At 38.9% G+C, this 14,098-nt stretch overlaps 1 protein-coding gene and 1 non-coding gene across 2 annotated transcripts; one reads left to right on the forward strand and one right to left on the reverse strand.

Annotated features, from left to right (window-relative positions):
- Positions 1–8,266: 8,266 nt before the first annotated feature.
- LOC119986360 lies at positions 8,267–8,372 on the reverse strand. The gene has a single exon (XR_005465248.1). It is a non-coding gene; the product is annotated as a small nucleolar RNA R71 (small nucleolar RNA).
- A 1,285-nt stretch (positions 8,373–9,657) lies between these two features.
- LOC119985539 lies at positions 9,658–10,287 on the forward strand. The gene has a single exon (XM_038829830.1). It carries the CDS (start codon positions 9,658–9,660, stop codon positions 10,285–10,287), a length of 630 nt encoding a protein of 209 aa, XP_038685758.1.
- The last annotated feature ends 3,811 nt before the right edge of the window (positions 10,288–14,098 follow it).

The following is a 14,098-nucleotide window of genomic DNA, read 5'->3' on the forward strand; positions in this document are numbered from 1 at the left end:
GCCGATTGACACCTGTTCATTGTGCAAATTTCAACCCTTCAATTAATGCTTCATATTCTGCTTCATTGTTTGTAGTATGAAATCCACAATGCACAGCTTGTCGGAAGTAGTCTCCTTTTGGCGATGTTAATACGATGCCTAGCCCATTGCCATTTATATTGCTAGATCCATCGACAAATAATTGCCAAATTGCATCATCATCTTTGTCGATTCTTTGAGATTCCTTTTGAGCATCATCTTTCATTCCTGGGCTAAACTCGGCGATAAAATCTACCAAAAATTGAGCCTTAATTGCAGTCCGAGGTTGAAATGTAATGTTGTGCTCTGTGAGTTCAATTGCCCACTTTGTCAAACGTCCAGATAACTCAGGTTTGTGTAGAACTATTTTGATCGGGAAGCTCGTTATAACTATGACTGGGTGACTTTGAAAATAAGGACGAAGCTTCCTTGCTGCCGTGATGAGTGTCAGTACTAGTTTCTCCATTAGGGGATACCTTTTTTCCGCATCCAATAAAATTTTACTGATGTAATATATTGGGTGTTGTCGGCCTTCGTTTTCTCTTAGCAGTACTACACTTATAACAAATTCAGAAACTACTAGGTAAAGGAAAAGAAATCATCGAACTTTGGCTTTGCAAGTATTAGAGGACTGATGAGGTACTCCTTCAACTTCTTCAATGCTATTTCACATTCTTCAGTCCATTGGAAATTGGTTGATTTCTTCAAAATCGAAAACAAATGATGACACCTTTATGAAGATTTAGAGATGAATCGATTCAAGGCTGTAATTTTCCCCACTAATCGTTGGACATCTCGTATATTGATAGGAGAAGGAATATTAAGTATTGCCTGAATCTGGTCTGGATTAGCTTCAACTCCTCTTTGTGTGATGAATCCCAAGAATTTACCCGCTTTGACTAAAAAATGCATTTAGGCGGATTTAACTTCATCTAATGTGCATCCAAGATGTCAAATGCTTGCATGAGATGATCGATATGCTCCTCTACTTTCAACGTCTTGACTAACATATCATCTATATATACCTCCATCGTCTTTCCAAGCAAACTTGCAAATATACGATTGACAAGATGCTAGTAAGTTGCTCCTGCATTCTTTAATCCAAATGGCATTCCTTTGTAACAATAAGTTCCATGTTCAATTATGAATATCTTTTTCTCTTGATCTTCTGAGTGTATCAGAATTTAATTATATCCTGAAAAAGCGTACATGAAGCTAAGCAATTCATGACCAGCTGTTGCATCTACTAGTACATCAATGTGTGGGAGTGGAAATGAATCTTTGGGGCAAGCTTTATTCAAATCGGTGAAATCGATATTCCATTTTTCTTTTTCACCACAACCACGTTCGCCAGCCAATCGGGATATTGAACTTCTCGTACAAAGCTAATATCTATCAACTTTTGTACCTCATCATTAATGACTTTGTTTCTTTCAGGAGCGAACCTTCGTCTTTTTTGCCTTACTGGTGGGTAATCTGGATCAACTTGCAGTTGGTGTGTCATAATCTTTGGATTGATCCCAATCATATCTGCATGCATCTAGGCGAAGGTATATTTATGATCCTTCAGAAATTGAACTAACTTCTTACGGAGTTGAGGATCCAAATATGCTCCAATTTGAATTTTTTGCTCTGGATAGTCAAAATTAACAATGACTTCCTCTATTTCTTTTTTAGTTGGTTCCTCTTGGTTGCTTAGGATCGGTTGTTGCTGTAATTGCTATAAGGATTTGGCTTTTCCTTTGAGGGCTTGCTCATAACAATTCCTAGCTTGACGTTGATTGTCGTAAATCTCCTGGATTCCATCTCTAGTTGGGAATTCGATCACTTGATGGTACGTGGACGGTACTGCTCGCATTGCATGAATCCAAGGTCGTCCAAGTATTGCATTGTATGGGGATTGACAATCTAATACATTGAATCATACCTGGAGATTTATTCCCTTTGTGTATACTTGTAATGGAATGGAGCCAATTGTATATTGTTGCTCTCCACTAAAGCCGATGAGTGGAATAGGGCCTTTAATTATATCGGCGTTTGTTAACCCCATTGCTTAGAGGGTGGACATGAATAATAAATTCGTCGAACTACCATCATCAATCATGATCTTTTTGACCTCGCAATTGACAATTTGGAAGGTGATCACGAGTGCATCGTCAAGCGGGTTGAATAGCGTAGTCATTTCATCATCTGTAAAGCTGATGACTTGTCTCATAAAGTGAACCATCGGTTTTTTTGACCAAACACTAGAGTTAACAGTCTGTTTTGCATACTTCTTTGCGGATGAATGCGTGATGCCACTGATTTCAGACCCCCCAATTATTACATAGATTGTCTTCTCTGGAAGGGGCGGTCCATGCTCTTCTTCTTGCTTTTCTGCTTGAGCCATTCGTCGCTTTCCCTTTTTCAGACAATAAGTCCCGAAGATAACCTTTCTTTGATAACTGACTCACTTCTCTCTTCAGTGTAAAACAGTCCTCAGTTGTGTGCCCATAATCATTATGAAATTCACACCACTTTGTGGTAGCATCTCTTTGATCGATCGGCTTACAGATTTTATCGGGCCATTGGACAGCATCCCCGATTTTCTTTAGAATTGGACAGACTTCTTCAGGAGGTATCACCAAATTGTATTATGATGAACGTGGCTTCTTTGATGGTGGATCCATAGGTTTAGGAACCTTTCGATTGTATCTTGAAGGATCTGAGCGTACATATTGTGAAGGATATGAAGTTGGTGGTTTTGATTCAACCTTCTTTGACTGTTATGAGGGCCCCTCTAAGAGCCTTCCTTCATCTTTCTTCCCATTTGATTTGAACACTCGCTCTTGCTTGGACCTCCTGAACAGCCTTACACAGATATCGAGTGAGCTTTTCATATAGTTTACCTCTAGGAAGAAGTGTCATGCGAAATGCATTAACAGTAATCTCATCTAAGCAGCCTGGAATTTCTAGCTTTTCTTTGTTGAACCTTGCCAAGAATGTTCGTAGAGGTTCTCCTGGCTTTTGTCGTAATTGATATAAATCGTCCGAGGTTGGGAATTATTTTCCTACTGGTTGCAAATTGCTCTACAAAGGCATCGACTAACTGCGTGAATGAAGCAATTTGTCCTTCGGGAAGCCCAATGTACCACTTTAATGGTGGCCCAACCAATGTTGAACTAAATCCACGACACCCACGACACATACACGCTTCATGTTTGTTGAAAGGGTATGATACCAAAGTTAATCATTGACTATATTGATCCACATGGTCTTCTGGATCCGTGGTCTCATCATACAGTTTGAGGTATGGTCATTGATGCCAAGAAAGAGAAGAGACCAAGAGAAGGGAAAGTATGACAACAAGCGTGTGTTGGGGCACAACTAGTATTATAGGAGATCACCAACACTAAGAGCAACTACAATGGTAAAATTTTGTTAGGCCAACAAAATTGTATTGGATTTTGTGTTTTGTTGATGTGGTGGCTATATTGAAAAACGTGTTTTGCTGATGTGGCTGTATTGAGAGACGTATTTTGCTAATATGGTTGTATTGAGATTTTATATTTTGGTGCAGTTTTATTGGGGACAACATGGAGACATAGAATGTTGTTGGCCTCCATGTTGGGTGGAAAGGGATAATGTATAAGAATTTGTGTTTTGCTGATGCGGTTGTATTGGAAGATGTGTTTTGCTGATGTGGTTGTATTGGGTGGGATACGTGTTTGGCTTGACTTTTTATGTAATAGAGGTGAGATTTTTGTTGGCCCGGCAAAAATGTGCTATGCATTTGCTCTAAAGCCAAAGTGGCAAAGCAAGACTTCTAATATCACATCTTGAAACATATATATATATATATATATATATATATATATATATATATATATATATATATATATATATATATATATTCTTGGTTGGATTCCTTAATTAATCTCGATTTCCTAGTGCAAATAGGACTCTGAATTGTTCTTGGGTTTTTTTAAACAGCAACCCATCTAAAACCCTAAACCCTAAATTGAAACATATATATATTTTTTCTTAGTTGGATTCCTTAATTAATCTCGATTTCCTAGTGCAAAATAGGACTCTGAATTGTTCTTGGGTTTTTTTAAACAGCAACCCATCTAATTGTTAGAACATGCAAAGAATATTGTCCGTCGTGACTGGATAGGTGAGTTGGGCGCATTCTGGCATGAATATGTTGCACTCTTTGGTAGTGAAGAGCATGCATATCATGTTCATAACTCACTAAACTTCTTTGAATTAGATAGAGCAGCACCAGTTCAGCACTGGATGACAATGTCAAACATGAGTCCCTTGATTGCTTTGAGGTACAGTACTACACGTTCTTAGTTTTGCACAGAGCTTCACATATTTACCATTGCGATCAACTCTCCATCGTAGTATCAACATGTTGCTATCGCTATCGGACATGTTAATAATAATCACTACGTCCAGGTTTCCTTAACTAGGGTTACCTGATGCCTACCATTAGGCCTTAGTGGAATTACTTCAAGTATGAGTGCGCAGCTGCATGGGTTTTATCGTATATGGAACAACTTGATTTATACATACAACATACTCGTTCAAGGTTTCCTCCTGAAACCATTGTGGTAGAAGATTAGTAATGTAACATGTGCTATTATGCTTAAATAAATTTACATAAGGTAATTAAATCATATGTATCATATCTTATTGATATCATATATATATATATATATATATATGTATAACAATATTTTAATAAAATTGAAGTCAAATTATTGGGAGATGTGTTCAAGCACGTCCATTGTTTTTTCTAAGTAATATTTTTATAAACTATGCTTGTATATTTATAAAAAATGATAATTAGTAGTATTTTAGTTTAAATACACATAATTTTATTAAAAAGAAGTAAAATACTGATCCTGATGCCATCACATCATTCTTTGATTATTTTAATCTTTTATTAATTTTGTGAAATGATTGATTGAAATATTGTGTGTATTTAGTAAAAAATTATGTGTATTTAACAATTCTCTAGAAGAAAACCGGACCATTTACACTTAGAAATTAGAATGCACAATTCAATCACATGTTAGAATAATAACGCATTAATTATTATTATTATTTTAGTTGAAATCGTTGACCGTTAGAAAATGTATTATTTTACTTTTTCTTCCAAACGATTAGGAGATTTGAGAAAAGTGCCATTTTTCTTCAATGGAGGTGGCATGCTCAGGATTCTGAAAAATGCAGATTCCATTTCCTCCAATCTTTTATCCACACTTTGTTGAGTTGTTATCCCTGGCAATGTAGTGGCTATATTCGATCATCCAATTGTAGGAATAGCTGATGGAGTCAACACAGGAAATAACGATGCCATTGATTGCGTCGTTGGCCTCAAGAATTGCACCAAAGACGACGCCAATGAAGTTCCGTTTTGAGGTATGAATCCTGGCAAAGGAGAACTTGCATCGGGAATTCGTGTTGTTTGCTCTTCACTCTGAATAGTTGTACTTGGTATAGCACTTGTGACATGAGAATTCGACAATTGGTCCACACGTTCCAACACCAACTGATTCTTCGCACGAACATTTGAATTCTCTTGTTCAAGTTTTGGATTTTTGTTGCTTGAGCATCTTTGAAATCGTTGAATTCTATCTCGTTCTCTTCAGAGCGTTGGATCAAAGCTTCCATCTTTTCACTCATAGCATCATTTTGTGAACTTTCTGGACTCATCATTTTGATTTGATTATCTTTCCCCTACCTGACGCACCAAATTGTTGATGTAATAATTCAACAATCGAATTATTTGTAAATAATTTGGAGAAAGTAGAACAAGACAGAAAGGTTTACATGGTTTGGTGTTGTGCCTAGGTCCACGGTATAGAATTATCGAATGTTCATATTATATTGTTCTGGTTACAAAAAATACATGAGTCAAATACAGAGTAGTAAATCTGATTCTTCTCCCCTTCTCCGTTGCTCATGGATTCTTTTTATACTTGTCTTGTGCAGTTATCAGCAGTTTGCAATGGTTGGAGAAGTTGGTAGCAGTTGAGGAAGTTTCCTGTCAGTTTCAGACATAACCGTTGGTGTGGAACTGCCTTATCTTCAGCTTCATCCTTCGGTGGTCTGATCGAACTTTTGTATTTGTATCGGCTTTGTATTGCCTTGTTTGACCTAGTCCTTTTAGACTGCATGTTTTGGTCTCAAATATGTTGGGCTTTATTGACCTTTTCTCTGTGAACTTATGTTTTGGTCTGGCCCATTAATATTTGGGTTGGGTTGAACATGACCCATATAATCGAGTGGGGTTGAACTTAACCCATACAAAACATGTTGTGCTAATTATTTACATATAATTATGCACCCTTTACACTGTATTTCATGTTACTTTGAGTAAATTAAGGGCCGATAGAACCTAAGAATTGTATATTTACACATTGCAGGTGTTCGGTAGTATACGGGACGAAAAGGAGTCAAATCGGAGCAAAGATTGAAGAAATGGCAGAACATATTTTCGATCGATTGGCCGTGACCCTCTTGGTGAATAACATTTCAGGAAGAAAATCTGATCAATTGAATCAGCCCAGAAATCACGATCTTCAGATTTCCAACTTGTGTGGGACCAGCCCAAAACGACATTAGTTTGTGCTATAAACGACATTTGAGTTTTGGAATGTATATAAAAGATTGATTTTGAGGTTTTTAGAAGGGGTGATCTCATATTTGGAGGCTAGGGTTGGAGCTTCTCACTCTAGGAGGCAGCCATTGAAGGAAGAGAAAGGGGATTTCAGGGGTGTTCTCTATTTCTTCTTATTCTTGTACTCAATGACTGCGATATTGGTTTGGATAATGTTTATAGTTGCTATGAGTTGCTAAATCCTCTTACTAGGGCTCTAATGGAGCCCTATATTTGAATATTGAATGAACTTGGTTTATTAATCTTGATTTCCTTCTATTTGTTGATTATCTATGGATGTGCTTAATACTTTTGGATGTTTGGCCATCATCTAAATGATATTTTGCCTAAGTTGAGACCCAAAGGAGATACTTAGGGTTGCAATCATCGTAGATGATGTAGGTTACATGAACCATAGGAATATAGGTGAATGACCTATGCAATCGCTACACTATTATCCACGTTGCTTAATAGGTCTTTGATATTTACTCTGATTGTTAGGAATAACAGGGATAGGTATTGAAAATACTTTCGGTGCAACTGGGAACGGAGCATTGAATAGGAAGGGAAATCGATTGTCAACATTGAATTGGAATTTAGGGATTGATGAACCAAGGTAATTTGATAAGATAGATGGTGATGACATTAGATGCCTTAATGTTTCGTAATTGAGTAAACCATTTGGTTTGCTTGGTTGTTGAATTGTTTGGCTCTACTAGTTAATCTCTTAGTTAATTCTTAAATTTTATGCTTTAGTGTTAATTGAACCACAAAACTACTCTTCATTTTTTTTTATTTAGTATAATATTAGCTTAAATTGATTTGATTGTGATTTGCCAAACTATACTCGTGGGAACGATACTCTTCTCTTCTCTTTATTACTTGTGCGATTTCGTATACTTGCGAAGTTGTACCAATAAGTTTTTGGCGCCGTTGCCAAAGATTGAGGCAATTTTCTACAGAATTCTTTCTCTTGTATGAGCTTGGGAAGACATTCTCTTAATCCATATTTAATTGCTATTGATTTGGAGATTGAAAGGACTAATCACAAACTTAGACGAGAGCTTCTTAATAATCAAATGGAAGGCGTGGGAGACAATCAAGAAAGCAGAAATGTTGGTGCTATTGGTGGAGGCTTGAATGCTAATGGTGGCAATGGTAACGGTGGAGGTGTAAATGGTAGAAACGGTGGTGAAGAGGTAGAAAACCCTCCTGGGTAATTCAATCCTCGTTCTCATGAGCATTGTGCTAGGCCTACTTGGGATACAACTCCTTCAAGCATCCGCTATCTTCCTATCAATGCCGTGAATTTTGAGATTAAGCCGGCCATCATCAATATCATCTCTAATTCGGTGACTTTCTATGGTCTTCCTAGTGAAGAGCCAAATGTCCATCTTCGCTCTTTCTTGCATATTTGCACAACATTTGGGATAAATGGAGCTACTAGAGATGCTATCTTGTTGAGGCTATTCCCGTTCTCATTGAAGGATAAGGCAAAGGCTTGGTTGATATCCTTGCCTCCAAACTCTATCACCACTTGGGATGGGATGGCAGAGTATTTTTTGATGAAATTCTTTCCTCCGGCCAAGGCGGTGCAAATCTAGGCGGATATCATGTCCTTTGGGCAAAAGGATCTTGAGTCATTCTATGAATCTTGGGAGCGTTTTAAGGGAATCATCCGGAGTTGCCCAAATCATGGCCTTCCAGAGTGGGTGGTGTATCAAGCATTTTATAATGGGTTGAGCATGCATACTAAGGAAACTATTGATGCGGTTGCGGGGGTTCATTCATGACAAAGAACCAAGATGAGGCTAGGGAACTTCTTAAAAAAAGTGGCTAAAACCATTGACTCTTGGTCCTTGGTGAAGGGGAATCCTAAGCAAGGGGGAGGTCTTAGAGATGATGAGGTCATGTCTGCCCTCACTATGATGGCGAAGAAGATTGATGCATTGACTGTAAATCATGCCCAAGGAGTTCATGCTATGCAAAGCACACCTTCTTATATTGTTTGTGATTATTGTAGTGGAGGTCATCCTAAGGGAGAATGCTTTATTGCTTCTTCATCTAACCCAAGTGAGCAAGCAAATGCCATTGGTGGATGGAACTTTAATCGACCCCAAAATAATCCATACTCTAACGTCTATAATTCGGGGTATAGGAATCACCCTAACTTCTCTTGGAGTAATACTCAAAATGTACAAAATCCTCAACACCATGTGCAGGCCCAAGAGAAGAAGAGGGATCTTGATGACATTCTTGGCAAGCTAGTAGGTGGTCTTGAAACTCTTACTACTCACACTTTCCTATATATGAGCAAGACGGATCTTGCCTTGAAAAATCAAGCTACTATTGCTCAGAATCAAGGAGCATCCATAAGAAATCTCGAAGTGCAAATGGGGCAACTTGCCAATGCTCTTGCATCAAGGGAGAAAGGAGGCTTACCTAGCCAACCGGAAGTGAATCTCAAGGGGAAAGATCATTGTTATGCTATTACTCTTAGGAGTGGTACTATGCTCTAGAATCCTACTGATTAGATGCCGAAAAGACGAAAACTTTACAGAAGGAGGAGATATGCAAAAAATCAGGTGAAACAGTTCTAGGAGAAAGTTTCGATCGATCAGAGGTGTTGCCCGATCAATTGGAGGTTGATGCCGAAAAATGGACAGAAGAAATTCCTGATCAATCGGCACCTAATCCGATCGATCAGCCTTCCCCAACTACAACTCTAGAAAAATGTTGAAAACTGCAAAAATGAAAGGGATGCTCCTATTCGCTATGCTGTGGAGTTGGATTGGACATATAGCTCTCTTCTAGCACCTCCGGTCAAGCCTTATGTCCCACCTATTCCATTTCCGTAACTTTTGAAGAGTGCAAAGAAGGGTTCTCAATTCTCCAAGTTTCTTGAGGTGTTTAAAAAGATACAAATTAATATTCTTTTTACGGAGGCTTTGGAGAATATGCCGGTGTATGCTAAGTTTACGAAATAGATGCTATCTAAAAAGCGAAAGGTGAATGAATATGATACCGTACATCTCAGTAAAGAGTGTAGCGCTATTGTGCAACAAAAACTACTGATGAAGCACAAGGATCAGTGGAGTTTCACTATACCTTGCACCATCGGTTCTACTTTGATTGAGCAAGCTCTTTGTGACTTAGGTGCAAGTATAAATCTCATGCCACTCTCGATCGCCAAGCATATTGGGCTAAATGAAATTAGTCCCACTACTATGTCTCTTATCATGGCGGATCAGTCTATTAAATATCCAAGAGGCATTGTGGAGGACGTTTTGGTGAAGGTTGACAAGTTAGTCTTTCCGGTGGATTTTGTGTTTCTTGATATGGAGGAGGATTCTAATATTCCTATTATCTTGGGGAGACCCTTCTTGCTTACCGGACACACTCTTATTGATGTTGAAAAGGGTACTCTAGCTTTGCGGATAGCCGATGAGCAAGTCACTTTTAAGGTACTTGATGCTACCAAATACCCACTTGATAATGATTCTTGTTTTAGAATTGATACGCTGGATCAAATTCTTGCTTGGACTCATACAACAAAATCCATGAAGGATCCCCTAAAAACTTGTTTTGATGCATGGGGATGTCTTAAATGCGTATGATGAGGAGGTTGCGAAGTTCCTTAGCTATCTTGAAGCTACGAAGGATTCTAAGCCTAGAAAATTTCAAAGATTTGAATATCTTGGTTCTATGCCCTCTAAGCCTTAACCTAGTGTTGTAAAGGCTCCCACTCTTACTTTGAAGCCCTTACCTTCTCATCTTCGGTATTCTTATTTGGGGCCTTTCGAAACTTTATCGGTTATTATTTCGGCTAGTTTAAGTAAAGAAGAGGAAGAAATTTTTTTGAGAGTTTAGAGGGAACACAAGATGGCGATGGGATGGACAATTTCTGATATTAGGGTCATTAGTCCTTCTATATGTATGCATCGCACCTTGATGGAAGAAGATTACAAGTCTTTGATGGAACACCAACGTCGACTCATTCCTAATATGAAAGAAGTGCTGAGGGCTGAAATTCTTAAACTTCTAGAAGCTGGAATTATTTATCCTATATTCGATAGCCCTTGGGTTAGCCCGGTTCAAGTGGTGCCTAAGAAAGGTGGGATCACGGTGGTGAAAAATGATAAAAATGAATTGATTCCTACTAGGACCACACCGGTTGGCGTGTTTGTATTGACTATAGGAAGCTCAATAATGCCCCAATGAAGGATCATTTTCCTCTACCTTTCATTGATCAAATGCTAGAGATGCTTGCGGGGCATTCTTACTATTGTTTTCTTGATGGCTATTTGGGGTACAATCAAATCCCCAATGCTCCGGAGAATCAAGAGAAGACCACTTTCACTTGCCCTTTTGGTACCTTTGCATATAAAAGGATGCCTTTTGGCCTTTGCAATTGTCACGCCCCTCTCTCCTAAGGTATACCGAAGTGTACCTAAACCCATAAGAACGTGACCGGCAGGGGACCCCATCCCCCGAACCAACCCTTTATCCAATATACCTAAATCAATATATAAAATAGTAACAACTCCTGAAATATAACATGGGCATAGTCTCTCCAGAATACCACATATATACACCTATCGAAAACATCAGAGTATCTATACAACAGCGGAAATAAGAAGACTTATCTGCCCGAGAACAGACTGAGTAAATAAGTAACATATATACAAATACAAAACTCAAAATCCTCAAAACTTACAAAAGAAACAGCTCGAGGCTACACACCAGGTCATGCGTCCCGCCGCTGACCAGCATCACTTAAATCCAACTCACCTGAAAGGGAAACAAGAAGAGGGGTGAGCCAAGAAGCTCAGTAGGGCATAGAAAGGGAACACCAATATCAAAAAAAATAAGAAATCCAGGAATATGACGCATAATATGTAGCACAATAAATATACAATCACAATTCAACCAAGTAATATGGTAGCCGATAAGGCTATACAGCACCGTAACCACAAACACCAGTCTCCGGTAATCCATAATCCACCCCTGGACCCACCCTAATCCCCGTAGGGTGTCTCCCAGTCCAGGTCCACACCGAAACTGGATGAGGATAGGATATCCCGATAGCATAGCCTACACCAGAGAGCGTCCCCTGTGATGCACCTCACCATAGACGGTCTACAGGTACGTACCCAGTTTATTGTATAATCCATCATAATCCAATATATTGGGCTCCTATATGGGCCCCACAGTGTACCTCAACCACCTCTACGAAAAACACTTATACGAAAATACAGTTAAAATACGCTCGGCCAACTATGGTCAACGGTCAAAGGGCAAACAGGATCAAATGGGTCAAAACCGGGTCAAACTGGGTGAAATGGATCAAAACCGGGTCAAGCCGGGTCAAATGGTCAAAACTGGGTCAAATGGGTTAAACCGGGTCAAAATCGGGTTGAACCGGGTCAAATGGGTCAAACAGGGTTAAATCGAGTTGAACCGGACAACCGAGTCAACTCATCCTGACTCGGTCAACTCGGCCGAAACCCATTCAACGTCACCGCCGGCGATCCGGCCACGTAAACCTGCCAAATCTTATATCAAATTGAAGACCTCGATGAAATAAACTCATAGGTACCTGAATCAAGCCAAACCGTCGCCGGAATTGGCCGGATCAACCAAAGAAAGTTCATGGTGGCCGGAATTTCAATCTCAGATTTCTCCCACACCAGAGCTCCGATCGACGTGATTCAAGTTGGGTTACACTCGTCTCGTACGTACACTTTTTTTGATACCATCCTTGACCGTCACCGTCATCGGAATCATGAAATTGCAGGTTAACCTGTTTTAGAGAGAGAAAGAGGGGAGAGAGAGAGAAAATCGTGAGAGAAGAGGGTTTTTTTTTTTTAATTTTCTTTAATTTTTCTTTTATACAATATTTTACTTTCAAAAACACCTATCTTTCAAAAACACCCCTAACTAAAATGTTCAAATTAACTTCAAAAATTTATAATAAATCCAATTTAAATCCGATTCAAGTAATTCTTGCGCCAATAATTTTCTTTTTAAATCCCCCATTTATTAAAAATATTTTCATAGTTTTTTCTTGATTTATTTTTATTCTCCCTAAATCTCGATTCACGATTACCGAGGTTCACTCCATCTCAATCAACGTGTCAAAATACCGTAAACAGTGTATAATCGGGTCAGGATATTACAGCAATGCTCCTGTAACTTTTCAAAGGTGTATGATGAGAATCTTCTTGGATATGGTGGAGAGGATCATAGAGGTATTTATGGATGATTTTTCTATTTTTGATTCATCTTTTGATTCTTGTTTGAAGAATTTGACTCTGGTGCTAAAAAGATGTGAAGAGACCAATCTTGTGTTAAATTGGGAGAAATGCCACTTTATGGTGCAAGAGGGGATTGTTTTGGGGCATCGCATGTCCACCAATGGCATTGAAGTGGATAGAGCAAAGATAGAGACTATTGAGAGATTGCCTTCACCTACTTCGGTGAGAAAGGTGAGAAGCTTCTTGGGGCATGTAGGCTTCTATAGAAGATTTATCAAGGATTTCTCTAAAATCACCAAGCCCTTGTGTAATCTCTTGCTTAAGGATGCTAAATTTAAATTCACTAAGGAGTGTTTGGAAGCTTTCTCTACTCTTAAGGAGAAGCTCACTACTACCCCGATTATTACTTCATCGGATTGGGATCTTCCTTTTGAAATCAAGTGTGATGCTAGAGACTATGCCATGGGGGCTGTTTTGGGGCAAACGAAGAACAAAATTTTGTATGTTATCTATTATGCTAACCGCACACTCAATGATGCCCAACTAAATTACACCACTACGGAGAAGGAGCTTTTAGCGGTTGTATTTACTCTTGACAAGTTTTGCTTGTATCTAATTGGCTCCAAAGTGGTTGTATTTTCTGATCATACGGTGTTGAAATATCTTTTATCAAAGAAGGAAGCGAAACAAAGGTTGATTGGATGGGTGCTCCTTCTATAAGAGTTTGACTTGGAGATTCAGGATAAGAAGGGATCCGAGAATGTGGTGGCGGATCATTTATCTAGATTATTGGAAGGCCAGGAAGAAACCACCATTTCTATCAATGAAACATTACCAGATGAACATTTACTCTTGACAAGTTTTGCTTGTATCTAATCGGGTCAGGATATTACATTCTCCCTCCTTAAGAAAATATTTTCGTCCCCGAAATTGAAATCATACCTAGGTAGTGAATAACTCCGAAAATCTAGCTCGCATGTCAGACTCCAACTCCCAGGTCGCCTTCTCAGCACCATAGTGCTGCCATATCACCTTGACTAAGGGTATAGTTTTCGATCGTAGCTGCCTCTCCTGTCTATCCGCAATCTTAATGGGACGTGTCTCAAAAGTAGCGTCCTCACCAATCTCCAAGGTAGACCAATCTAATATATGAGAAGGGTCCCTATGGTAT

This window comes from Tripterygium wilfordii, chromosome 19 (assembly GCF_013401445.1).
Source record: "Tripterygium wilfordii isolate XIE 37 chromosome 19, ASM1340144v1, whole genome shotgun sequence".
In the NCBI taxonomy this organism is placed as follows: Eukaryota; Viridiplantae; Streptophyta; class Magnoliopsida; order Celastrales; family Celastraceae; genus Tripterygium; species Tripterygium wilfordii.

Bases quoted from the DNA above. Each gene is read 5' to 3' on its own strand.
- LOC119985539 (XM_038829830.1), top strand. From the start codon at position 9,658: ATGCTATCTAAAAAGCGAAAGGTGAATGAATATGATACCGTACATCTC.